This window comes from Tyto alba, unplaced genomic scaffold, assembly GCF_018691265.1.
Source record: "Tyto alba isolate M040663 unplaced genomic scaffold, T.alba_DEE_v4.0 Super-Scaffold_28, whole genome shotgun sequence".
NCBI classification, from domain to species: Eukaryota; Metazoa; Chordata; class Aves; order Strigiformes; family Tytonidae; genus Tyto; species Tyto alba.
The window spans coordinates 1903226-1927027 of NW_024881302.1; the positions used below are offsets into that span (position 1 = coordinate 1903226).

Below are 23802 nucleotides of genomic sequence, written 5' to 3' on the forward strand. Positions count from 1 at the left end.
GCCAGGACCCTCGGCCCAGAGGACAAAGCCAGGACCCCCAGCCCAGGGGACAAAGCCAGGACCCCCAGCCCAGGGGACAAAGCCAGGACCCCCGGCCCAGGGGACAAAGCCAGGACCCTCGGCCCAGGGGACAAAGCCAGGACCCTCGGCCCAGGGGACAAAGCCAGGACCCCCAGCCCAGGGAACAAAGCCAGGACCCCCGGCCCAGGGGACAAAGCCAGGACCCCCAGCCCAGGGGACAAAGCCAGGACCCTCGGCCCGAGGGACAAAGCCAGGACCCCCGGCCCAGGGGACAAAGCCAGGACCCCCGGCCCAACCTCACCAGGGGACACACTGCAGCCCACCGCCCTGGGGGACACACCACAGCCCTTAATACACCCCAAGACATGGCACATTGCCCCCCCCCCCAACCCAGGCAGGCCGGGATCACACCACAGGCCCCCCACCCTCCCGGGACAAGCCACAAACCCCTCACGGACACCCAACAAGGGACCCGCCACAGGCCCGGCCACCCCCCACCCCCCCCCCTCTCCCAGCACACCCCGGCTCCCTGACAGGGGCCACCCCCCCACCCCCCCCCCAGCCGGGGGGCAGCCCTACACCTCCAAAGCACGGCAGGGCCCCGCCTCCCGCTAGGCCCCGCCAGGCCCCCCCACGCACCCCGGTCTCCGTCCCGGGCAGCACTCTCAGCCTCCCCCCGTCACTCACCCGCCGCCGCCGCCGCCGCCCCCCGGCCCGGCCCGGCTCGGCCCGGCTCGGCTCGGCTCGGCCCTGCCCTGCCCGGCCCGGCCCGGCCCCGCGCGCCGCTCCGCGCCGGGACCCCCCACCCCCGGCACCCCCCCGGCCTCCCAGTCGGAAATCCCGCCTCTTCCGGCGCCGGCGACCTCCGCGGGGCATACTGGGGCTGGTAGTTCCCGGTGGCGCCCGGCGCCGCCGCCATGTGCGCGGCAGGGGCTGCGGGCGGTGGGCGGGCGGTGGCCCGGGGGCTCGGTAGGGCCGGGGGGGCGACCGGAGGTACGAAGGGGGGGTGTGTGTGGGGGGGGGGATGATGATTTGTGCTTCCCGGGGCTGGCGGGGCGGGACGCGGCCTCGGCTGCGAGCAGGGAGAGCGAGGGCCCAGCCCAACCGGAGGTGGGGGGCAACAGCGGCCTGGTGTCCTTGTCACGTCCCCCCCCCCCCGGAGCCCGGGACGTCCCGGCGAGGACCTGGGGATGCCCCTTGCCCTTCAGCAGCCTCCTTGTGTGCCCGAGACACGCACCCCAGCAGTGTGACGTGCGCCCCCGACTGTTGTCGCCTCTTCCCCAGGTCCTTTTCCCGGCCGTTCCTCGCCCGGCGCCTGGCTCTGCTTAGGGCTGGCGGGATGCGAGGTGTTGCTGCGGGGTTGGGACTGCGAGGAAGAGGAGTTCAGCCCTTGTCGGGGTCGCCCAGGTGGTCGCGGGGCTGACACCGGTCTCTGGCAGGAGACAGAAGCCTGAAACTCTTTCTCCCTTCTCTTGCAGTGAGCCAGCCCCTCAGCACGGCCGGCATCCCGGGGCGCAGCGGGAGGAGGAGGAGGAGGAAGAACATCGCCGTTGCCTACGAGTCTGTGCAGGGGGATGGCACCGAGCAGGGGCCACCTGAGCCCCAGCGACCGCGTTGGGAGCCCAGGGCCTGGCGGCAGCAGCTGGAGCGCATCCGGGAGATGAGGAGGAGCAGAGACGCTCCCGTCGACGAGATGGGAGTGGAGAAGTGTTACGACAGCAGCGCACCTCCACAGGTAACAACACCCTGCGTGAAAATACAGCCCTCCGGCTCCCCTCACCCTCGCGTTGCCCCTAGATATGTCCCACCTTGGATGTCTCCAGAACAGAAGGATGAACACAGGGCGTATCAGGACTCTAGACTGGGATTGGTCCCACGAGAGGTTACTGCAGAAGCGTGCACATAAGAGAAACTGTTCCTCCAGCTAGAGGAGGGGAATCAGCCACTGCCTCTCCAGTACTGGGCTCTCTGGCTTCAGGCAGCCCTTGTGAAATGGCCGTGGGTGTTTTTGGAGATGTTCTCTGCTCACATTTAGCCTGTGCTGGGCATTAGAGACCAACTAGCAAACACAGCTTTGAAAATCCCTTGTCATCTGCTTAAGCTGCTGCCAGAAGAGTTAGAGGGCTGAACCAAGGGCAAGAGCTGAGGCAAAAATAGGGTGATTTTAGACTTGGGAGTAAAAACCCTGAGAGTGTATTGTGGCAGTGCTGTCTTCTGGAGCGGGCTGGCAGGGCATGAAGGCATGTCCGTTTATTCTTAAATGTCTCTGTAGGAGTCCAAGGAAATTATCCAGTAAGATAGCTCTAATACAGAGAAAAAACAGTATGGAGAAAAGGCAAGGAGAGCTGAGAAAAAACTTTTTCAGGCTGCTTTTATGCTCTTCAGAGCAGCGCATAAGTGTAGGTTGGCTTCCTCCCCTCTTGCAGCCTGCTTTTGAGGGGATACTGGTTGAAAGGAAAGGCCACGCTGGGATGCCACTGTGCTCCCCCAAGCTTGGGAACACCATCAAAGGCCCCAGATGACACCTCCCTCTGAGGGGACCATTTGCATCAGTACAAAAAAACAAAGCGGCGTGGGGAGCCGGGGCTGCAGGGCTGGGCTCTCTGTGCACGGCGCCGGTGTGGGAACACGGAGACGACCCGCGGGCAGGCTCGGCGGAGCAGCGGGGCTCGTGTGCTCCATCTGCCAGGCTCCGAGGGAGAGGTCTGGAAGACACAGCTGCAGGGAACGCTGTCCTTGTTGCTGGCATCCTGCCTTGGGCTTGAATCCCAGGGGGAAACAGTTAGCTTTGACTCCGGGTTCAGAGAGCATCACGTGCCCTGCAGCCGCGTGGGCTGGCACCGAGCGCAGCTGTGGGGCCAGGGAGGCTGCGGTGCACGATACGGAAATAACTTTTCTTCCCTAGGGAAGCAGGGTTGTTGCTTCCAAAAAAAAGTGGACGTTGTAACCCTCGGCGCGCACCAGCGCTCCTCGCACAACATCCATGTACTCAGAGATTACCCCGCTTCCATGCACGCAGAGATTTTTCCTGGTGCACCTGCGGTTTTGTAAACTTTGCAAGAGAACTGGAGGAAGGATTGTGTCCCATCTTATCCTGGGTCAGTCCAGGTTAGTTGCATCATCCCCCTCATCTTGGTGGGGACAGAATTGCACCTGGGGAAAAATCAATTGGAAAAATACGAGCTGAATGGTCTGGGCTAAACCCTGCGTGACAGCATCCGAGGAACTTCCAGGTTTTGCGCTTCGTCTCCCAGGTCTTTAGATTTGCTTTTGTAAGGAGATCACTGGAGCCAGATACCCAGTTCCTGCTGAAGACTAGTGAGAAAGGGATGGGATTTTCAAAAGCTGTTTTAGAGCAGAAGTTGTATGAAAGATCATTGGGCATTTGTACTTCTACATCCTGTGGGGTCTCCTGAGAATCCCATCATCAGGAATAGCTTTGTCTGGCCCTTTGTGGCTCAGCACTGGCATCTTTGGATGTGAGAGCCCAGCAGCCAGTAGCTGCTCTCTGCCCTTTTATGCATGCTGACTGCTTAGATTGAAGGCTTTTCTTTTCTCCCTTTATTGCGTGGTAGAATTAAAAGGTTATGGATTGTTTCTGTTGCAGCCTTCCAGTCTCTTACAGACAGATACAGCTGAACCAGGGTGGGTCCATATTATGCACTGGGCTGAAGGTGGCGCTGGATGGGAGAACCGAGCTGCAGAGGCGGCCGGATCCTCTCAGAGATCTCGGGGTGTCTCACCGTCTCCTTTTCCCCAGGTGATGCGCTACCAAGTTCTGCTGTCGCTGATGCTCTCCAGCCAGACCAAGGACCAGGTGACATCAGCTGCCATGCTGCGCCTGCGGCAGCACGGCCTCACCGTCGACAGTATTTTGCAGATGGATGATGCGACGCTCGGGCAGATCATTTACCCTGTAGGATTCTGGAGGGTGAGTGCAGGATCGCGGCAGCACCCGACGTGCACGTAGACGAACCCCCTCCAGTCCTCCGCTCCCGTGCAGCTGCCTGAAACAGCTCAGAGGCCCAGAAGAGGAGCACAAAGCGGGTGCATGCTTGTCCTTTTTTAGGCTGTCCTCATGGCCAGCCTCTGCTGACAGCAGGTGATGAAAGCAGGAGGTGGGTGCGAACCAGCCCTGCTCCTGAGAGATGCACCCCCAGCCGATAATCAGCCTGTGTGCCGTGCCCCGTGGTGATCTTGCCCCTGGAGTCAAGCTGAAGGGTGTCTTTTATGCCAGTTTTAGCCATTTGTATTCACAGCAAGATCGTTTGCTGCAGTGCCTGGAGTGTGCAGGGGAGGTTAGAGCTAATCAGGTCTCAGCGTTTTGCTTTCAAGGAGAAATCAAAGACCTCTGTCTGCCCTCTGCAAACTCCAGTGTGTGGCCTCACATGTAGCATATGCTCAGGAATGGTTTGTTTTCTGACCTGTTGGTCTCTTTTCCCTGTATTGGAGGGCAACTTGGATTTTATGCCTTTCCCCTTCATTTTCCAGAACAAGGTGAAGTACATAAAGCAGACAACAGCCATCCTGAAGCAGAAATATGGGGGTGACATACCAAGAACCGTGGAGGAGTTGGTGCAGCTGCCAGGAGTTGGGCCCAAAATGGCCCACTTGGCCATGAACATTGCCTGGGACAGTGTGTCTGGGATAGGTAGGTTGGCCCGTGTTTTCCCCATTCCTCTCCTGAATCCTGCCTGATCCATTCCCCAGGCAGAGGGGAAGCATTGCAGCTGGGTAAACTGCCTGATAGCATCGCTTGAGTTTAGTCATCTGCAGAATATTTGGGTGGGTGAAGGATGTGACCCTCAGCCACTCACAGCAGATGAGTTGCTGTAGGATTTAAGCAAGGATCCAGCTCCTGTTTTTCCCCAAATTTGATAGCAGAAATCCTTAAGGGCAGTAGAAATCCCCAGGGGCAGTCACTCCTTCCCCTCAGGTACTGGTAAACAGCGCAAGTATTGCCTGGTTGGGTAGACATCCAAAAAGATGTGCTAGCAGAATAACGCTTGGAAATCTCTTTGGTGTCAAGTGAAAGAGAGGTGGGGGTAATTTTGTGGTGCGGTGATAGTTGTAGGATAGCCTGAGGTTATTTTTTTCCAGGGTTGCTTCTGTTTAAACAAATCTCATTTGGGATTTTTTGTTCGGCAAGCCATAAAAGGGCAGAAGCAGGGCTTGGTCAAAACTACTGTTTGAAATCGGTAATTTGTGATGGATCCTAGAAAGAAATAGTCTCAGGCAGTCTGTACCTGCAGAATTTCTGGTCTGGTTTCCTTCCTGCAGCCGGGTAATAGGTGAGCACAGGCATCTTTGTTTATTCCCCGTGTTCATGGCCCGGAGAGCGTAGCTGTACCCCGTGGAGCTGCGTGCCTTAGCAGCGATGGGCTGGGGGGCCGTCTGCGGCGGAGCGGGGCGCAGGGCAGGTTGGCTCCTGCACGATGCCAGTTTGGGGAGCACGGCGGGCGGCCGAGCTGCCGGCAGATGGGGCTGGACCGTCAGCTGCAGGGTCCCCGGCGGGCTGCCCGGCCCGAGGGCCCCTGGGGATAGATGAATATTCCAAGTTTATTTGCTGCTTAATGGAGGAGCCCTGGGAATGGTGCCACCTGATGAATGGCTGCCGCCGCGGCGAGCGCGCAGGCCAAGGTCAGTGCGGGCGGCAGCTGAGTCCCGCAGCCCCGCTGGTGACCGGCAGCTGGACGAAATGTGGCTCTTGCACTGGATTTGACAGCCCTTGGGGTCTGTTGTTCTCGCCCTGCTGTGGGGGAGGGAGGTCTAGAGGGAGCCAAACCAGCCAACTGTTTTCCAAATAATTGTGTGCTCCGTTTTGATTTAGGAGGCAAGACTTAGTCTTCCTGTTTACAGCAATTTCCTGGGTTTTGCCCAATTAGCCATAGAGACAGGTTTATCGCTGCTGATCTAACAATAATACACTTTGCTTTCAGGGCTTTTTAGCTCAAAGCACTTCATAAACATTCGTTTAAGCCTCACAAACGCTCTTGTGTTGGTGGGTATTATGAAATGTGTTTTCCATCTGGGTAAACTAAGGGGCAGAGATTGCAACTTGCATAACATCAGCTGAAACACAGGGAGGAAGAGAACGCGGGACAGGCCGCCCTGTGCCTGCTAGATCAGAGCACACAAACCTTTGAAAGAAGGCTGGGTCGGATTGTGTGAGCGTGTCGCAAGCTGCGTGGTGCGAGTTATCCATCCCATCTTGCTTTTGGCTCTGGGCCTAGGGAGGGAGCAGCACGTTTGTGCTGCGAGTGAGCCTCCCCTCCTGTTTCTCCTGCCTGTTCCTGCCAGCCCGCGGAGGAAGCCCGTGCAGGGTGCTGTTACCTGGTGTGCTGTGACAGGCAGCTTTTGGCTGTGCTCTCTCCGTTCAGGTGTGTCTGCCCCCACCTAAACTCTGGGCTCTCCCTTCCTAGCTGTGGACACCCATGTGCACAGGATCACAAACAGGCTGAAGTGGGTGAAGAAGGAGACCAGATACCCCGAGGAAACTCGGGCAGCGCTGGAGGACTGGCTGCCCAGGTGAGGCCTGAGACCCCAGGCTCCTTCCTCCACACCAAACCCCTCAAGCTAGCTGCAGGAGCCATGTCTGCACACAATCTTGCTTCTAGCATTTTCCGTGACTGCACCTTGGGTTCCTCCTCTTTAGGGGGGACTAGTCTGCAGGCGTTTCTCTCCCAGAGAGCTGCAGCAGCATCTCAGCTACTTGGGTGTTTCCTAGCTATCAGATATATCAATCACCACTAGTGCAGCCAGGTACCTGGAGGTCTTGCTGCCCGATTCTTGCCTTGACAAGTTTACCATGACCCAAGCCAGGTGCTTTGCTATGCTGGACCTTGCTGAGCCTAATGGCCACAGTGCTGTCAGCCCATGGTTGGCTTCTGGCCTTCACTGATGCTTCATCTTCAGTATGAGATGCCAGCTGACAGGTACTCTGTTGCATCCCCACATCTGGTACCTGCCTTATCACAAGAGAGTGACCGCAGCCACTTTGCGTGCCTGTGCTCTGCTCTCCACCCCAGTTCAGAAGAATCGGGAAAGGTTAGGAGGGCTGCTCATAGCAGGAGGCTGGGACCCGCCTCCAGGCGCCGTGGGAAGCCAAGAGGAACAGGCAGTAGGCGAAAGGGATCCATTTAAAAGCACGGGCTGTTCTTTAACCCCTCAGAGCAGCTGTATCGGCAAGCTCATTTTTTTTCCTCTCACTGCAGGGATCTCTGGAGGGAGCTAAATTGGCTCTTGGTGGGCTTTGGCCAGCAGACCTGCCTGCCTGTGAATCCTCGCTGCAACGAGTGCCTCAATCAAGACATTTGCCCAGCTGCTAAGAGACGCTGAGGGATCGTCTAGTCTTCGTAGAGCAAAAAAAGCTGCTTGGGCTCAGCAGCAGCCCGGAGCCAAGCCCCGGTAACACTGCGCTTTGCACGGGGCTGACTGTGTGACTGCCGGGGAACAGGAGACTGCTGCAGCCAGCTCAGCATCTCTGGGCAGGGAGCAGCCGCTGGCAAGGGCTGAGCTCTCGAGAGGAAAAAGGGTCTTGCAAAGCGCAGCGGTCCTGCTGCGTCGGTGCGGAAGGCTCCAGCCCCCGTGTGAATGCCTGAGCATGCCCCAGTGGAGGAGCAGGCTGGGCCGCCTCGGGAGAAGTGCTTTGTCCTAGGGGACTCGCTGCTGCTTGTAAATACACATTTAATAAAGGTGGTGGTGGTGGTGGGGGGGTGGTTTTGTTTCCAGCCGTGATGTTTGCTGGCATCTGTGCAACGCGGGGCAGGGGGAAAAGAGCAGGGGTGACCTCACTGAAGCAGGAAACCATCACAAGCAGCACACAACCTGCCAGGCCTGGGCAGCGAGGGGGCTTTGCAGTGAATAAAACACGACTGAAGCCTTCACGAGCCCGGATCAGAGGCAGCCACTGCCTGGATGAGTGACCTTGGAGCAGAAGAGCAGGGGGGGGTAACGCAGAGCAGGGTCAGGCAGGAGACAAGCCAGCGTCGTGCTCGGTTGTGTGTGTGCCAGCAAGGGTTACAGTGGCCACGGGAGCCAGGCTCCTGTGCGCCTCAGAAGCTGACAGAAGGGACATCACCACCGCCTGTGTTTTGTTCTTCAAAGAAAGGGCAGTGCTGACTTCATTGTAGAGCTTCAAAGGGATGATTTCAGCTACTCTTTAAACAGGCAAGGGAGGAAGCAAAGTTTATAATGTGCTAAAGGCAGCTGTAATTCCGCTCTGAAGTTCCCCACCAAAGAGATGAGGAATGAGCAAATAAGTACTCGGTACATGGGAAAACGAAGTTTATTACTGACATTACAGTGTACATTATGTTTTTACAATGCAGCTGACAGCCTTATACTTCATTGATTTTTTTTTTCCAAGTTAAATGTACAGGAACTGAATAATTACTACTGAGCTACAAGATGTCAGAAATACAGTAAGTGCTTTAACCAGGAGCAGTTTCCATGGATTAAGCAGAGATTAAGATTTTAAAATCTTACCAGTACAGCTTTGCACACCTGATTTCTTTTGACCTGCATTCAAAACTACATGTTCTTTCTCGTTTCCCCCCTCTACTACGGCGGTCCAGTCTTGTACAAGAGCTGGGGTATTTACAAAGAGGTCTTTGCTCTCTGACATGCATCGGAGAGTGCGACGTTTAGCTCAGTGTAACGGGGGACGCTCTGCCCTGCGGCGACCGGGGCGCTGCCTGGGGTTTGGCTATGCAGGCACAGGAAGCAACGTGCACACCATGAAAAAGAAGGGCTCCTTCAAAAGATTACTCATCGATAGAAGCAAATATTTTGGAGGCCAAAAAGAGCAGGCTATTGTCTTTGAAGTGGGGTAGGGAAGAGGTGTCCTGTGAATGGCAGAGTCCTGGAGGGGAGGCAAACCTCTGCAGCCTGAGCTGTCATCCCGCTGCCATTGCCAAACCGCCACCACTTCCTCTCCAAAGCCATTATTTTCAACCCGTTCAGCCCATCAACGTTCCTACAAGGTAACTTTCATAAAAGAGAGAACTCATCTCCTTCACCCCTGAGGCCTTCCGTGCTCCCCACGCTGAAGCCAAATGTCCTGGCTCTGCTGCTGCGGTCCCCCTGCCCTGCACCAACCTGCCGCTGTGCTGAGCCCCATCCCACTGCCGAGGAGAGCAGTAAATGTTGTAAATAAGGCACCTTTTAGCTCAATACTTGGGAAACACGTTACAATATCCGTAGCACGCTAACCCAAAAGGCCCTGGGCTTGTAACAGCAGTGCTGGAGTACAGCAGGGCAAAAATCACAGCCGTGTGTTTTCAAACGGTCGCCGATGTCCGAGGGATTGCTGCCGTTCGCTTTTAGCTGGGGAAAGGGGTTTTGTACTCGACTGTTCTGCTGTGCCCAGTCCCTTCCCACTTGCCTTGGCATTTGAGCTGAAATACCAGGCGGCCACCACGGCCGGGCTTGGGGAGCTGCTGGTGTGCGAGGAGGGGGCCAGCCCCACCACGGCCGGGACCCTGCGCTGGTAAAACACCTCTGCAACCCCCGGGAGAGCGGTGGTGTTCAGCTTGGTCATCTTCCCTCATTTACAGCCCAAGGCAAGTCATAAAGAGCTTAAAGGGGCTTAATTTGTAACGCTTTAAAGATACGTGTTTGAGGCTCTAATACCAAGAGCAGGGTGTTTTCACAGGAGGCCAGAGAAAGCCGAAGCAACTGCCCACTCCATCACCCCGCTGCCTGCTTCATAGCCAGCCCCACGGAGACCCCACGGCTTCGGAGGACGCCTTCCCGACGGCGAGACCCAGACTCGGTTGTGCTCGTGGGCTGGAGGCACCAAACACCAGCCCAGAAGGAACAAACCAGGTGGGGACCGACCCGGACCCAGCCCGCAGCCGGAGCCGGATCCCCGCGTTCCTCCCTGGAAACGGGCTGGGTCGGGCTCGCTTTCGAGCCTGTCCAAAGAGGTTTTGTAGCATCTTGTGGTTCTTGTCTTTTTTGCAAAGCTGCTGGAGCCGGGTGGCAGCACCGTTCCCAGCACCGTGGGGCAGGACTGGCCCCGCTCCCTGCCTTCCCCCGCCGCTCAGCGCCGCGTCGATGGCTGCAAATGGTGAAGCCTGTGGCATTTGGGCTGTTGGGGTTGGGTTTTGTTTTTAAATCCTGCCCTCTCCCCTCTGCAGAGCTGCCGGGGATGAAAAAGGGGCCTTTACTGCCAGGGCAGAAGTCACTGGTGGGGAGGGAGGTTCCTAAACTAGCTGGAAACATATGGGACTTCATTAAAAAAAAAAAAAAAAAAAAAAAAAAAAAACCCAAAACAAAACAAACTTTTTCATTTCAATAGCAAAGCCAACAAAAGCCATTTACAGCCGCTGTTCATTTTCCCATTGACACTGCAGACAGGGTGTTGGGGAGGGGGTGCCAGGTACACCCCACCCTGCGGGCCCCCACCGGGGTGCAGGCACGAGCCCGTAAGACATTTGCACAGGGACACAGAGCATCCCCTGGGGCTCAGTCTGGGACACCCGCAAAACCAAAACAAACACCCCACCCCCCTTCAAAAAAAAAAAAAAAAAGTAATAGAAGCCTAAATGATGCAGGTAAGAAACAAGAGTTAAACTCTTCCAGTCCTTTCTCATAGGAACAGGGGACAGCTGGCAGCCAGAGCCAGGCTGAAGAGCAAGCAAAAAAAAGAGCTTTGGTCACATTTGTCTTATGAGAATCGCTGGTGGGTAACAATAATAATAATAATAATAATTATAATAAAAAATAAAAAAAAAAAAAAAAGGACTTTAAAATACGCCTTGTAAAAGCAACCAGTGAAGAGCAGAGCACAAAGCATCTCACGTGGACACTGAAGGACAGGGCGTAGGCACCTCAGAAACGTCCGAGCTGGGGCAGGAGAGCGGCGGACGGCAGCCACCAGCCAGGCTCAGAAATTGCTGAAAATCTCTCGCTTCTTGTTCCAGTCCATCTGCGGAGCCCGCTTCTTCACCCGCTTGGCCCGCACCTTCTCCTTGGCCTCGGCAGCCGTTGGGCTCAGGGTCAGCCCGCTCTCCTCAAACGGGTCTTTCTTCTCCGCGTCTCCATCCTGCGCGGAGAAGGGAGAAAAGGTGTCAGCCCAGGGCAGCATCCCCCCCGCTGCCACGAGCAAAGCCGTGGTGGCCTGCAACATTTCAGGAGAGGCATTTCCCCCAGCGTGCACGACAAGCCAAGGCGCAGGGGTGGGGTTTTTGTTTTTTTTTTTTTTTGGAGCAGAAGGTCAAAGTCATCCCCCCCTGCCGCGTCTGTGGTTTCACTATTGGCAGCAGCATCTGTGCGGCCACAGAGTTAATTACTACATTGCAGTCTGTGGTGGTGTCTTTTTTTTCTTTTTTTTTTTTTCCTCCTTTTTCTGCCCCCCCCCCCGCCGCCTGAACAATGCGTGGCTGCCACGGCTAGAAGTAGAAAAGCAGAAACCCAGAAGCTGCTCCCGGAGGGAAAACAAACTGCTCCTCTGCTGGGAAAATGAAAAAATCAGCCCCTCGTGTAGGCAGAAAGCAGGGATGGGGGGAGCAAGCCGGGTGAGCCTCGGGGCTCGCAGGGAGGGGTTGCGGGAAAGCCCCCTCCCTCGGTTTTGGGTGCCCGGGCACCCGTTTGCTCCCAGAGCAGCCGTGGCTCACCGAGGCGGGGGGGCAGGGGAGGAGAGCAGTGCCTGCCCAGCTGGCCATGCCCAGCACGGCCACCACAGGACACCACTCAAGGCAGGACTTGCTATGGGAACTGTACGGAAAGCAACATCTCTCCATCTGCTTAATAAAAGTACTTTTCTAATCAGAAAATTAACTTTCTAAAGTCCCTGTGGCAACGTGACCTCAAGCCAGGAGCCCCAGGTGCCAGTAGACCAACCCTCGACCCTCGTGTTCTTGCCAACCACGTCCTCAGGGGACAATTAAGATCCTGGCCAAAATGCTTTTATTCCCTTGCATCCCCGCTGGGTTTGCCGAGCCCCTCAAACCACACAGGTCTGGGAAGCGGCATCGCTGCGGGGCCTTGGCTCACCCGAGCTGGTTTCAGTGGGCAGCCACAACCTAAAGCTTCTGCTTCGTCCGATTGCGTCTGTGCTGAGCCCGGCTCGGGCAGAAGCACCCGGGGGGCTGCGCTCTGCAAGCACCGTGCTCACGCCCACAGCAGCTAAACACGTACAGAACCAAGACCTGCCGGTTTTAAGGAAACACTTTAAAACCTCTCTGCTCGCGTTGCTGCCCTACCACGCAGGCGAAACTCCGTGACAATGGGTTCACAAGCCCTGCTGATAACCGTGGGCAGCTCGGCCACCGGGCGCTGCAAGATAATGGCTTCAGCTTCGCTCTGCCTTAACGAATGCAAACTGAACCGGCCCGTGGCTTGGCTGAGCACGGCAGGCTAGGAGCTGGGGGGGGCAGAGCCACGGGCAAACCCCCCGCCAGCCCCCCGGGGGACTCCGGTTGCTTAACGCCGAGGTGGGACAGGGATCTCTGAAACAGCCCAAAGGTGACGCCGTGGGGAGGAACCGCTGCGCTCAGGACAGCGGGACGCAGCCCCCTTTCCCAAAGGCAGCGGCCATTGGATCGGGACATGTATTATTTAATGCTCAGAGAGAAACGGAGATGCCAGACTGCAGGCGTTTGGCCACGGCTCCCGGGCACAGCTGGCGTTCGAGGTGTTTTCGAGGCTCGGGGGGAGGCTGCGCGAGCACTCGCTGCCGTCAGATTCCCGCTCGGGGCCGGGGATGGCACCAGCACGGAGAACCAGCAGAGCCCCCGCAGAGCACCTGCACGGAGGCATTCCTCTACTTTTAGCAGAGCCTCATGCTAAAGATCAATTTCTGAGCGGTTGAAAAATCCCCCACTTAGCATTATTTTAAGGAAAAAACCTGCTAAATTAGCAACGCTGAGAGAACACCAACCCGTGCCTTGTGTTTCACCTTCCACAGCGAGGTCTGCCCTTCGCTGCAGCGTTCAGCCAGGCTCCCCCAGAAAAACAGCCCCAGCCCTTCGGGTCATCAAATCCACGCTGCTCCCCCCATCTTGAGCAGCTCCTTTAAACACTGGGATAAATTCACCATGCTCCAAGCCAAAAGCAATTTGGCTTTTTAAAATTTTAGCCCGCCTCGTTCCTGTTAGCAGCACTTGAACTTCACAGCTCCGCTCCTCCTGCCCTCCCGGCTTTCCAGTCTCGCCTCCTGCCCCTGTACCTCATCAGTATAATCACACTTAAGATCCAAAACTCTCGCAGACGTCCTTTCATCTTATACCTCCTTTCAAACTATCTGAGCACCAGTCACTGCCCAGCGAAGCGCCAATTAACTCGCTGCCATTACCCTTGCCGTTCTCCCCGGGCTGGGGCAGTGCCAGCCCCTCCCCGAGGTCGCGGTGCCCGAAAGGACCAGCACCCACGAGCCCTCCCAGAGCCAGAGTGGGGCACGCACCCGCACCCCCCTGCAAAACTCATCTGTGAATACGTCATGTCCCGCTGCTGCTGCCAGAGGCCCCACGACCCCCACCCCCCCCACCCCCCCCCCAAGCTTTTCTGTCCCCCCGGCCAAAGAGGGGAAAGAACATCTCTGGGCCAGCAGCTTGTGCTGCTCCAGCACACATCACCCTGAGGGTCCCCAGCCCCCGACCAGCCACCCAAAGGGGTTCCTGATCCACCCCAGCAACGCGGCCACCTCCGCGCTGGAACCAGCAATGGCTGGCAGCTCACGGTTCCATCTCACGCACATCTCCAGTGCAAGGGATGAAAGAAAACTGGATTTTGCTTGCTGGATGGATACAAGCGTACCCCAAACTGAAAATGCATTGAAAGGCATTGTTACATCACCATAAGGCTTGTACCTACAATAGTACGTAAAAGGGAATTGTTTGAGGTTTTTACCTCTGATTCCTTCCCAGGACTTTGAAGGTCACTGTGAGATGAAGATGTGGATCCTCCATTCAGCTAGTGGAAATTAAAATGTTAGTCCGGTTTGCACAAAGACAGAATTAGGAAAAAAAAATCAATAAATGAAAAACTAGGCAGAAAACCACTCCAGCCTGGTGGGGAAGGACATCCCAGCCGCCCTGCCAGGCAGAGAGCATCGCCGGCTCATCCAGGGACGGGAAGGGAGCCGGGAGGGGAGGGTCCTGCTGAAGGGACCCTGCACACGTGTGCGCACACACACACACACGTGCGCACACGCAGGAGCTCCCCAGGATTTGCCAGCAGGTTGCTGCTCTCCTGCATCCCCCGCACCGGGCAGAGCGCGGTCCCCATCCTGCCAGCTCCCTCCGTCACTGGGGACAACGATTCAATGGGGCCAAACCCAGCCTTGTTCCCACTGCAGCTTTAATGCAGCAATTAAAATCAGCCAGCAGCAGCCGAGCTGTGTGAAACAAGCCTCGGGGACATTGTGAATATCGTGAGCATCCCCGCGCCGCTCCGCAGGCTGGCATCCCAGCCCGACAGGCTCCCGTGTCACGGGTGGGAGCTGAGGAAAGCTGGGGGGCCTGGCCTCTCCCCCCGTCCCTCCCGATGGCTCCAGCACGACCCCCCCCCCCCGGCTGTGCTGACCCAGGGTGCTGCCCAGCCACCCCGGCCGTCGGGGCAGCCCGGAGCCGGCAAAACTGCTCACCTGAGTCTGTGCGGATCCGTTTGTCAAGGGCTGAGGTACCACACCTGCAGACCACAGAAAGAAAAGACGCCGTAAATACGCTCAGCTGGGATTCCTGGGCTGGGGTCCCAGGCAAGCACCCCTCAGCATCCCCCACCCAGCCATCCCCAGCCCCACTCCACCAGCTCCACGTGTCTCATCTCTTGACTTTGTCCTGCGCCGCTTCCGCGCCCACACGGAAGCCTCTCCAGCCCCCTTGTGCCCTTCTGGAACCAAATTCTCTCCAATTCCCCTGACTACATTTGATTTCACCGTGTTTTCTTCAGAAGAACACACCTTTCAGGCAGGGGACCAAGCAACTTCCTTCCATGAGCACTAAATTCAGCGCACTCCCATTTTTTTTAGCTGTTAAGTAATTTTTCCTCAGAAGCTATTAAATCAGGAATCTTAAAAAACAACCCTATTTTCATCAGAAGAAAACACTTTCCAGGATGGGGACCAGGTAACTTCCTTCCATGAGCACTAAATTCAGCACACTCTCATTTTTTTAACTGCTAAGTCACTATTCTTCAGAAGCTGTTAAATCAGGGATCTTAAAAAGCAACCCAACGTTCTTTGCCAAAATCAGCAGCTTGTTAGTGTCACCAGTGTGTGGCAAACAACCCACTCCCCAGGTACCCTGGCATTTTTTTTGCTCACTTTCAACGATTTGCACTAATAATATCCCACACAATGGCATATTTTGTGCAGATAAGCTGCCAGTCACCACGCTCACGGCAATGCTAAACGCATTACCCAAAACTTATAATTTTGAGAGTATGCTAGTGCAAAAGCCTCAGCTACTGTGTTGGGATCCTTGAGTATTTTATCATACTGAACGTCAGACCCATGTTTACAGTATGATAAGCTCTGAGCAACGGTCATGAGAAGAAAGTCAGCTCATAGCGAAAATGATGCTAAAGTCTCTGGTACCGTAAGAAGCTAAAAGATAATGTAATTTAAATGCGAAGCAAGCTTCAAATCACAAGCGATATTAAAGTGGAACTGGACTAAAAAAAAAACCAAAAAAACAAAAAAGAAAAACCAGCAATTTCAAAATTTGGCATGTCTTGAAATATTTTCTTATTTCCTTAATCCTGAAAGGTGCATAGCTGTTAAAACACACACGCTGGCTGAAACGTCGAGGTGCTTAGGATCAGCTGGAAGACTTTGAAATTGCCAGCTGGAGGTGGACACAGCTGGGTTACGGGGCGCAAACGTTATTGCCTCTTACCCTGCAAACAGACTTTACCAGAGCCCTTTGTCATCAAGCCCCGTACTGTCACCGGCCGGGCAGACCCAAATCTTGATGGCTGATGAATGCATTGACGGCAGCAGAGCTGCCCAGCCAAGGCAGGGGCTCCAGCACCCCCGCACCCCCCCGCACCCGTGGCCCTGGCTGTGTCCCCACCCCGGGGAGGGGGGCGGGGGGAACAAGGGCTCCTTTATCGCCGGTGCCAGCAGACGGCTCTCGCCCCAGCTCCTCCTCGAACCGATGCGGAGCATCTGACACCGCTCTCGCCCCGCGCGTTCCTCAGCACTTCTTTGACCCATTTCTCCGGACAAATCTCCCCATTGAGCATCCGAGGGAGCATGTGTGGTGCAGATCAGATAAAAACTGCATTGGGAAACAGAGCTCCCCGTTCAGCCGGGGAGGGCCCCGCTCCCTCCCCACCCCGGAGCCTCCGCGCAAGCAGGTCGGGGAGTGGACAGGCAGCTTTCTCTGCCAGGTTTCACCAGCAAGGAAATATTTTCTGCAACCGCCACCCCCTGTGATCGCCGCGGCGTGAAACCCTTCCTCCTGCGCACACGCCGCGTTTGCGCCGGTATTTCTCGACGTTCCTTCGCCGGAGCAAAGAGCAGTGGGGGATTTGTTGCACCCTCCAACCCCAGACCCCAGCTCAGCACCCCCGGCAGAGCGCTCTGCTCCGCCGGAGCCCACCCGCTCCAACGCCAGACACCCCGTCTCCCAGGGTGTGGGTGCTGCACCCGAAAACGGAGGGGCCTGAGGAAAAGCCGTCAGGGAGGCTTCCCAGCCCCAACCAGATGGACCAGTCCCATCTCAGCATCCCTCAGCGAGCCCATCGCTCACCGAGCACCCAGCTCCCCCCCAAACCCACCACGCTTTGCCACTTTATGGCAGCAAGTTCCTAAGTTAATTATTCACCTCTGATAAAAATAACAAATTGGGGTTTGGCTAGATTAGGAAGTATTCTCTCTATTTATAAAAAGCTGGGTGGTGCTCAGGAAACCACTGCGGGATGAGACAGAAAGGAAACATGACTCTCCCTCACTTCTGAAATCCCACCCATGACACGGTGAGTCAAGGGAACGGCGTAGGGTCACCCTGGGAAAGTGAGGTCTCACCTTTGGTGTGCTCCTCCGTGGGGGTCACTCCCAGCTTCTTGAAGTAATCATCTGTTTCGGGGTCCACCACCAGGAGCCTGGCTTCGTTCTCCCTGGACTTAATGTGGGATACCACCTCCGAGTGTCGCAGGCCTTCCACGTTTATCCCGTTCACCTGCAAAGCGACGGCATCAGAACCCAGGGCTGTCCCCCCCCCGCAGCAGAGATGCTGGTCCCAGCTCAGAGACCCCCAGAGCAGACTCCTCATTCCCTAAGGGATGGGATTTTCCTTTTTTTTCATTTCTGCTGGGATGACAGGAAGGCTACACGCTTTTTCCTTCCCCCTCTCAAGCTAGCCACGGCCTCCTACCACCTGCGCCGTGCCTCTGCCAGAGCACCCTGCATGTCACTGCACACCTCCGCCTGCGCCCCAAACACACCCAGCAGGAACCACACACCCCAGACTCTGCCGTCTCCTCGGCCACCCACGTCCTGCCAAAACACTCCGGGCTCCCCTGGTTCAGTGATTTCAAACCCAGCTTTCACCTCGGATGCGCCCCAGGTATCTCAGGCCGCCCACGGGGTGCAACCATGTGCAGGGACAGCGGGCTGGGTGTCCCCGGTCTGTCCCGCTCCCCGACCCTGCCCAGGCAGCCGCGGCAGCACCACACCACCGGCTCATCCCTCCAGCATGGAAAACCACGGATTTCCCCTGTCCCCGGCGGGCGAGTCCCCGTGCCCGCTGCAGGGATTCATTTCTCCCTTCCCTGCGTGCGAGCCGGGACCGACCGGGGAACGTGATCCTCTGCTCCCGATTGTTCCCCGCAGCGAGGGGACAATTGTGATTTCGAGGCATTGTTCGCGCTGGGGAATGAATCACCCTTTGTCCCGCAGGGGAAGGTCTCCGCACAGCCCGGCCCCTCGCTGCTGGACCCGGTTTTGTGTGATAAACTCTTTTCCACGCTCCGGCCCGCCGTCCCCGGCAAAGCTCAACCCACCCTTCGCTGCCTGTCCTGCCTCTGGCACCCGCCGGTGCCCACCCGTGGGATGGCAGAGCCGTGCGTGAGTTTGGCTGGGGCAGAGATCACCGGGCACAGAGTAACCTCCTCCTCTTAAAAAGAGCTACTCCATTACTACAGCTTTGTGAAACAAATCAAAGACTTCAGAAATCCGTCTAGCACAGAAAGACCTTAGTTAGGAGAAGTGGACAGCAGGCTTTGTTTGTTTGTTTGTTTGTTTTTTTTTTAAGCCACACATAACGTTCTAACTGCATGCTTTGGATGCACATGCCTGCTCTCCTGCAGGGCCACGGCTCCCCAGGATCACCAGCATCAACACATTTTTATCCCTCCTCCGCCTGCAGACACACAACTGCCCTCTCCCGTGCCAGCCCCCAAAGAACAGAGCACACCAATGGCAGAGCCAGGGTCCGAGCCCAGGAGCCGGGGTAACCCCATCCCGGCGGCCCCAGCAGCTCCCAGGAGGCTGCAGCCCATCGCTGGCAAGCGGGACAGCAGATGAGGCTGGTCCTGGCCCAGCCGTGGACCCTTTCGCTGCAAAGCCCCGGTTATTTCACAGCAGGGATGAGCCCCCGTCGCCTCTGGGTCGTGCTGAGGCTGTTGGGGGGCTGCAGAGGCAACAGCTGCTCGTCCCCACCCCAAAGGGACAAGGCAGGTGAACACTGCAGAGCCTGAGCTGGGCCAGCTCCAAACTTTGGGTTCCCCTTTGTGTTTTGGATGCCTGAACACAAACCTGGGGCAGAAGTGGGTCCTGAGGGCTCGGGACAAGGGGAACCCCCTCCCCAGGCTTTGCATCTCACTGGCTACTACCTCAGCTGCTGGCTTGTAACCACATTCTGTCCCCAGCAGCACCCTCCTGCCACTCCAGCTCACCCCAATTCATGCCCAGTGCTCACCCCTGGTTGAGCTTGGCCAGGCAGCACAGGGCTGCAGGGCTGGGGAGGCGGGGAGGGGGGGGGGGGGGCATCAAATATTTATCAAAGCCCCAAAGAGCAGGTAGGGAGGGGATCAGGTTGCCGAGCTCGCCAGCTCACCCCTCGCCGCTTTGTGTGTGCCAGGCGCTCTGCCAAGCACCGATAAATAAATAACACAACCCCTCGCCGTGACACCACGCTGCCGGGAGCCGCTGCCGCCAGTGCCCCGCTCCCAGCCCCGGCCCCACGCTGCTCCTGGCATTAAACTTTCAGGTGCTGGGAAGAGGCAGCAGCTCCCACCGGCCGGGGAACAATTAGTCACGGGGCTAGAAAGCGGGCGAGTGCTGTGGTCTTGGTATTTCCCCAACTTGCCCAGTTCTGCGGGACGTGAGCGTTTTCCTCCAGGAGCACAAACTCCACACGTTGCCCCCGAGCCGGCGGCAAAGGCCACAGCTTGGTCCCCACGGGAGGGTTTTGGGGTTCACTCTGGTGGGGAAGGACCCCGCAGCACCCAGAGCCGGGGATGTCCACGTGCTCCCGCAGCGAGAGGGGTGATGGCTGCCAGAACCAGCCCTGCCCGTCCCGCTGCCCAGAGCTCTTCGGGGAAAAAACACAAGGCACAAACAAGCCGGAGGGAGGACAATTCCCAGCCACAGCAAAACTTGTGTTGTCCAGCACTCAGTGACGGGAAGCTGCTTCCAAGAGCAGTTTCTCCCCATCTTTCACAATTTTGTGTCTTAAAAATCTCTGCAAAGCTTCCCGCCCCCCCGCCCCCTTTTTCAAAACACCTGCCTGGCAGCGCATCAGCTCGGTTGGGCAGCACTGACCTGTCCCTGCACCCCTGGCAGGCTGAGGGGGGGGCTGGGGGCAGGAGGTCCCCCCATCCCCAGCGCTGGGACGGGTCCCACGTGTCCCCCACACCCCTTTTGCTGCAGCGGGCAGACCCAGCTCCTGCACCGAGCAGCATCAGGCAACGCCACCCAACTACGGGGCTCGCCGTGCTGCTGGGTTGGAGTAGGGGGGAGATGGGCACCCATCCAGCACCCCATCTGTTCGCAGGACCCCACTGCCACCTCCAAACCACCCGGAGGGGCGCGGGGGCAGCGGTTCGCCTGCTCCAACCCTCCCCTGGAGCTGGCAGCATCATCTAGATGTCAGCGCTCGCAAGTGCCCGCCTTGAATGAGCTGCTGAAGGACCAGCAAGTCGCTGCCTAAGCACCCACGTCGGTCTTATGGCTCTGTGTTGTGGAAGAACACACGGGGGGATCTGATGGAAAAGGTCACGGGATGGGGGGGGGTTGTCTCAGCTTCGGGCTTCCCGCGGGTCCCATCACTTCTGCTGTCGCTCTCCCCCCACCTGCAAGAGGGGGACAGGACCCGGCTGCCCCTGCCAGGCTGGGGCAGGATCGAACACCCCCGCACGGTGTACACTGAGGAAACCCCAAAAGGCTTCCCGGGGAGGGAGGTGCCGGACCCCCACGCCGTTACCTCCACCAGCCGGTCCTGGGGCCGCAGCCCCGCTCTGAAGGCCGGCGAGTCGGGGTCGACCGAGCGGATGAACTGCCCCGGCCGGGACTTCTCGCTGTGCAGGTTGAAGCCGTAGCCACTGGGGCCTTTCTTCAGGTGGCAGAGACGTGGGCACAGCTCCTTCTGTCCATTTAAATCCTGATCAACAGAGGAGAGGTTGGGGAAGAGACAAAACATTTAATTTATAGGTTTGGTTTAGCTCTAAAGCAGACGCAACCGTAAATAAAGCTACCAAGGAAGCACCATATCTGCACTCTGTCCTCCCACTCCCCTGAATAGGGACAGGTTAACAAATGAATTTCCTCTCATTGAGTCTATTTTAGAAAATCAATTGTCCAAAACCATTACAGAAAAAATTAAAACAACAACAAAAAAATGCATTTCCTTTGCCAGAAGCAGCTCAGATATAGTCCACCCATATGCCAAGACCCCCCCCAGCAGCAGCCAAGCCCCACGGCCACAGCCCCGGGCAGGGAGGAACCAAACCCGAGAGCCCAGGCAAAGCACACAGGCTCACCAAGACACTGGATTAACCTTAGTTATTTATTTAAGGCAGTGCCGTGCCCTTGGTCCTGGTGACATTGGCATCACCCGTGGGTACGATCACTTCCCAACGGAGGGGCTCTGGGGGCCGGGGTGATGAACCCCACACCTGACAGCTCCCCACAGCACGGGAAGGTTGAGCTTGCTGTAGGATGGACGGTACAGGAGCACGTGAGGAGTTTAACGCCTTCCCCCCATCCCACGGAAAAATGCTTTATGGCTCCTCGAGGCAGCTGGGGGAGCAACAGACACCGGTTTTTCTCCAGGCCTGCAGGACCCATCACACTCCCTCAGATGCTGCTCTCCCCACCAGTGTCCCCCCAGCCCCTTCCCAGCCCACGCACTGGGCAGCACCAGCGCCCGGCACAGCACCGCATCCCTGGCAAGAGCCGCCTCGGAGATACGGGACTGCATTTTCATCTGTGGTTTCAGGAAAACATCCCCCGTGGCTGAGTTTTAACCTTTCATTAAAAGAAATGCCGCTCCCCTCCTGCTTAATTGATTTCTTTCCAGATCGCGTTTACGGTGAAATCTCGTGCAGCTTTTCCCTTCAAATTAAAAACCCACGCAGCGATTTCCTCCACCTTCCCGTCTTCGCCAAAAAGTACCGTGAAGCACCAAACCGCGCCACCAGCTCCTCGCACTTGCAGCACTTTGGGGTTATTTCTGTAAAAACACCCTCGATGTCACTTAAAAGCTGCTTCCTCTCCGGGAAGGGCTGCGGGAGCTGAGGGCGCCCATGGCTGATGCCCAGGAGACCTGGCCTGGCCACCATCCCCGTAGGGGACCCCCAGGGATGATGCCAAGGGGCTCCAGCTGCACGTGGACCCTGCGCGGCAAGAGGCGAACAAGCCAGAGGACGTTTCCCACTCCCACCGTGGAGCCGGATTCTCCGCAGGGTCTTCACGTGTCCCGGTGATGGTGGGGAATAACTCCGTCTGCAGTGCCACCAGGTGCTTTTTGGGCACTGCATGTCACGGTGGGGCAAATACGGAGGGCAGCGAAGAGCTGATCACCGGGGCACTGCTGGCTCATCACTTGGCTAAGTCCCTCCGGGGACCGATCCTGTCTCCTCCATCCCTTCAAAGAAGGGGTTTTCCACAGGAGCGCCGGGCAGGGACACGCAGAGCAGCCACCCCCCAGGGACCTGCCACGCTGGGGGATGGCTCTGCCACCTCTCCCCTTCGGCGCGGCCACGGAGCCACCGGCTGCCGAGGGGGATGGAGCGAGCAGCCCCGCAGCGCCCATCCACCCCAGGGGCACCGCGTTCATGCCAATGGCAAAATACGATGAATATTACTCAACGCGTGTCCCTGCCCCGCCCCCCCGCCCCCCAGCTGGGTTCCCCACTTTGCAGAGGGCCAGGGGATGCCCAGGCCCAGGACATCAACCGTCACCCGCGCCGAGCGCAGGCACCACCGGTCACACAAACACACCCAGCCAGGGTGACGCTGCTGCTGCTGGCGGGGGACGGAGGCACAGGTGGTGAGAGAGAAACCCAAAAAATCCCAAGAAATAGCCACTTCGTGCCACAGAGAGAATGTGTCCCCGTGCCGTGAGCGGTGACCGTGGCCACCTGGCAAACCGGGGCTCTGGACCCCACCCCCCCCCAAAGCACCGACTGCCTGTCACAGGTTTAATGCAACAGGGTGAGAGCTGGAGATGGGGTGAGACTTGGGGACGGGGCAAGGGGAGGTGGAAACCCACCACGACTGCTTCACTGCGGGGGGAAAAACTCCAACTCGCCCCGTCCAGCGCTTGCTCCGACGCCCCCCCCACACCCGCCAGCTCAATGGGATGTAAATAAATGTCACAGCACAGCTCTCCTCAAGCTGCTTATGAAATACTGGAGCTGGCAGGGTTCACGGTGGGTTGGAGTTGTTTCAGGGGATGGCTCTGGCGTGACTGCAGCCTCCATCCCCGCGCAGCTGGGGTGGGATTGGGAATACGAATGCAGAAAAGCCACTTTTCCCCCCCGTTACTCAAAGCTGCACCTTCCCGGGGAGGCTGACCACACCAAACCGCCTCCTCCATTCCCCCTGCGACTCGCTCCCTCACATTGAGCTCTCCCCAAACACAGCCCCTCCGGGACTGACAGCCTGAACCCCCCCAGTCCCGCTGAACCCCAAAGCAGGGAGGAGAGAGCAAAGCCTCCCCCAGGGCCAAGCACCAGCACTCAGCAACCCCTGGCCAAAGCAAGGGCTGGAGATGCACCCGCCCGCACCCACCTGCACCCATCTGTACCCACTTGCACCCATTTGCACCCACCTGCACCCATTTGCACCCACCTGCACCCGTGCATGCCGACAGTGAGCAATGAGGTGGGTCCTGGAGTCCTGGGGCAAAAAGCAGGGGGAATTTTGGCCGTAGCTGCAATGCCCAGGGGGGACAGAGGTGGACCAGGACTCAGGACCAACTTGACCAGCTCAATCCCAGCACTGGGAATTAAAGAGGGATGTGAGATGACCAGCCCTTGCTGGACACCAGGTCAGAGCTGCCCACGATGCTCCAGTGCAGGAGGGACACGCTGGTCACCCAGACACCTCGAGGCCAAAGCACCAAATTCTTCAAAAAGCACTTAAAAATGAGAGCCACACCCACCATGGGCATTGGGGCTTGCTCAGACTGTACCTGACCATTTACAGAGATTAACTTGGAAATGCAGGGGGTTTTTATTTAAAGGGAAAAAAAAAAAAAAAAAAAAGCAGCACAGAGGGAGCTGCAAGAAAAGCCTTACCAACTGCTCACACGCCGCAGCAGGGCTTTGGGGGTGCGGGGATGCTGCCAGGACAAGTTTGGGGGGAAAAAGAGAGCCCACACAGGC

The 23802-nt window shown here is 57.4% G+C and overlaps 2 protein-coding genes across 6 annotated transcripts in view; one reads left to right on the top strand and one right to left on the bottom strand.

Moving 5' to 3' along the window:
- Positions 1-934: 934 nt before the first annotated feature.
- On the top strand, positions 935-10291 carry NTHL1 (nth like DNA glycosylase 1). 4 transcript variants are annotated; one of them, XM_042798349.1, is made up of 6 exons: positions 935-990; positions 1500-1756; positions 3782-3952; positions 4513-4672; positions 6444-6549; positions 7236-10291. In XM_042798349.1, exons 1-6 carry the CDS (start codon positions 939-941, stop codon positions 7357-7359), a joined length of 870 nt encoding a protein of 289 aa, XP_042654283.1. In that variant the 5' UTR covers positions 935-938; the 3' UTR covers positions 7360-10291. The 4 variants fall into 4 exon arrangements, with proteins under 4 accessions (XP_042654283.1, XP_042654285.1, XP_042654286.1 ...); XM_042798351.1 differs by having other exon boundaries at positions 968-1014; XM_042798352.1 differs by lacking the exon at positions 935-990 and adding an exon at positions 1114-1131.
- The window catches only part of SLC9A3R2 (SLC9A3 regulator 2), a 39039-nt gene continuing 23527 nt past the window's right edge, over positions 8291-23802 (bottom strand). For both annotated transcript variants that reach the window (XM_042798347.1, XM_042798348.1), the window contains exons 3-7: positions 20397-20573; positions 16997-17150; positions 14612-14655; positions 13876-13938; positions 8291-11071 (exon numbers count right to left, since the gene is read on the bottom strand). In XM_042798347.1, coding sequence (XP_042654281.1) covers positions 10913-11071; positions 13876-13938; positions 14612-14655; positions 16997-17150; positions 20397-20573 — 597 coding nt within the window. In that variant the 3' untranslated portion in view covers positions 8291-10912. The remainder of the gene's footprint in view (positions 11072-13875; positions 13939-14611; positions 14656-16996; positions 17151-20396; positions 20574-23802) is intronic.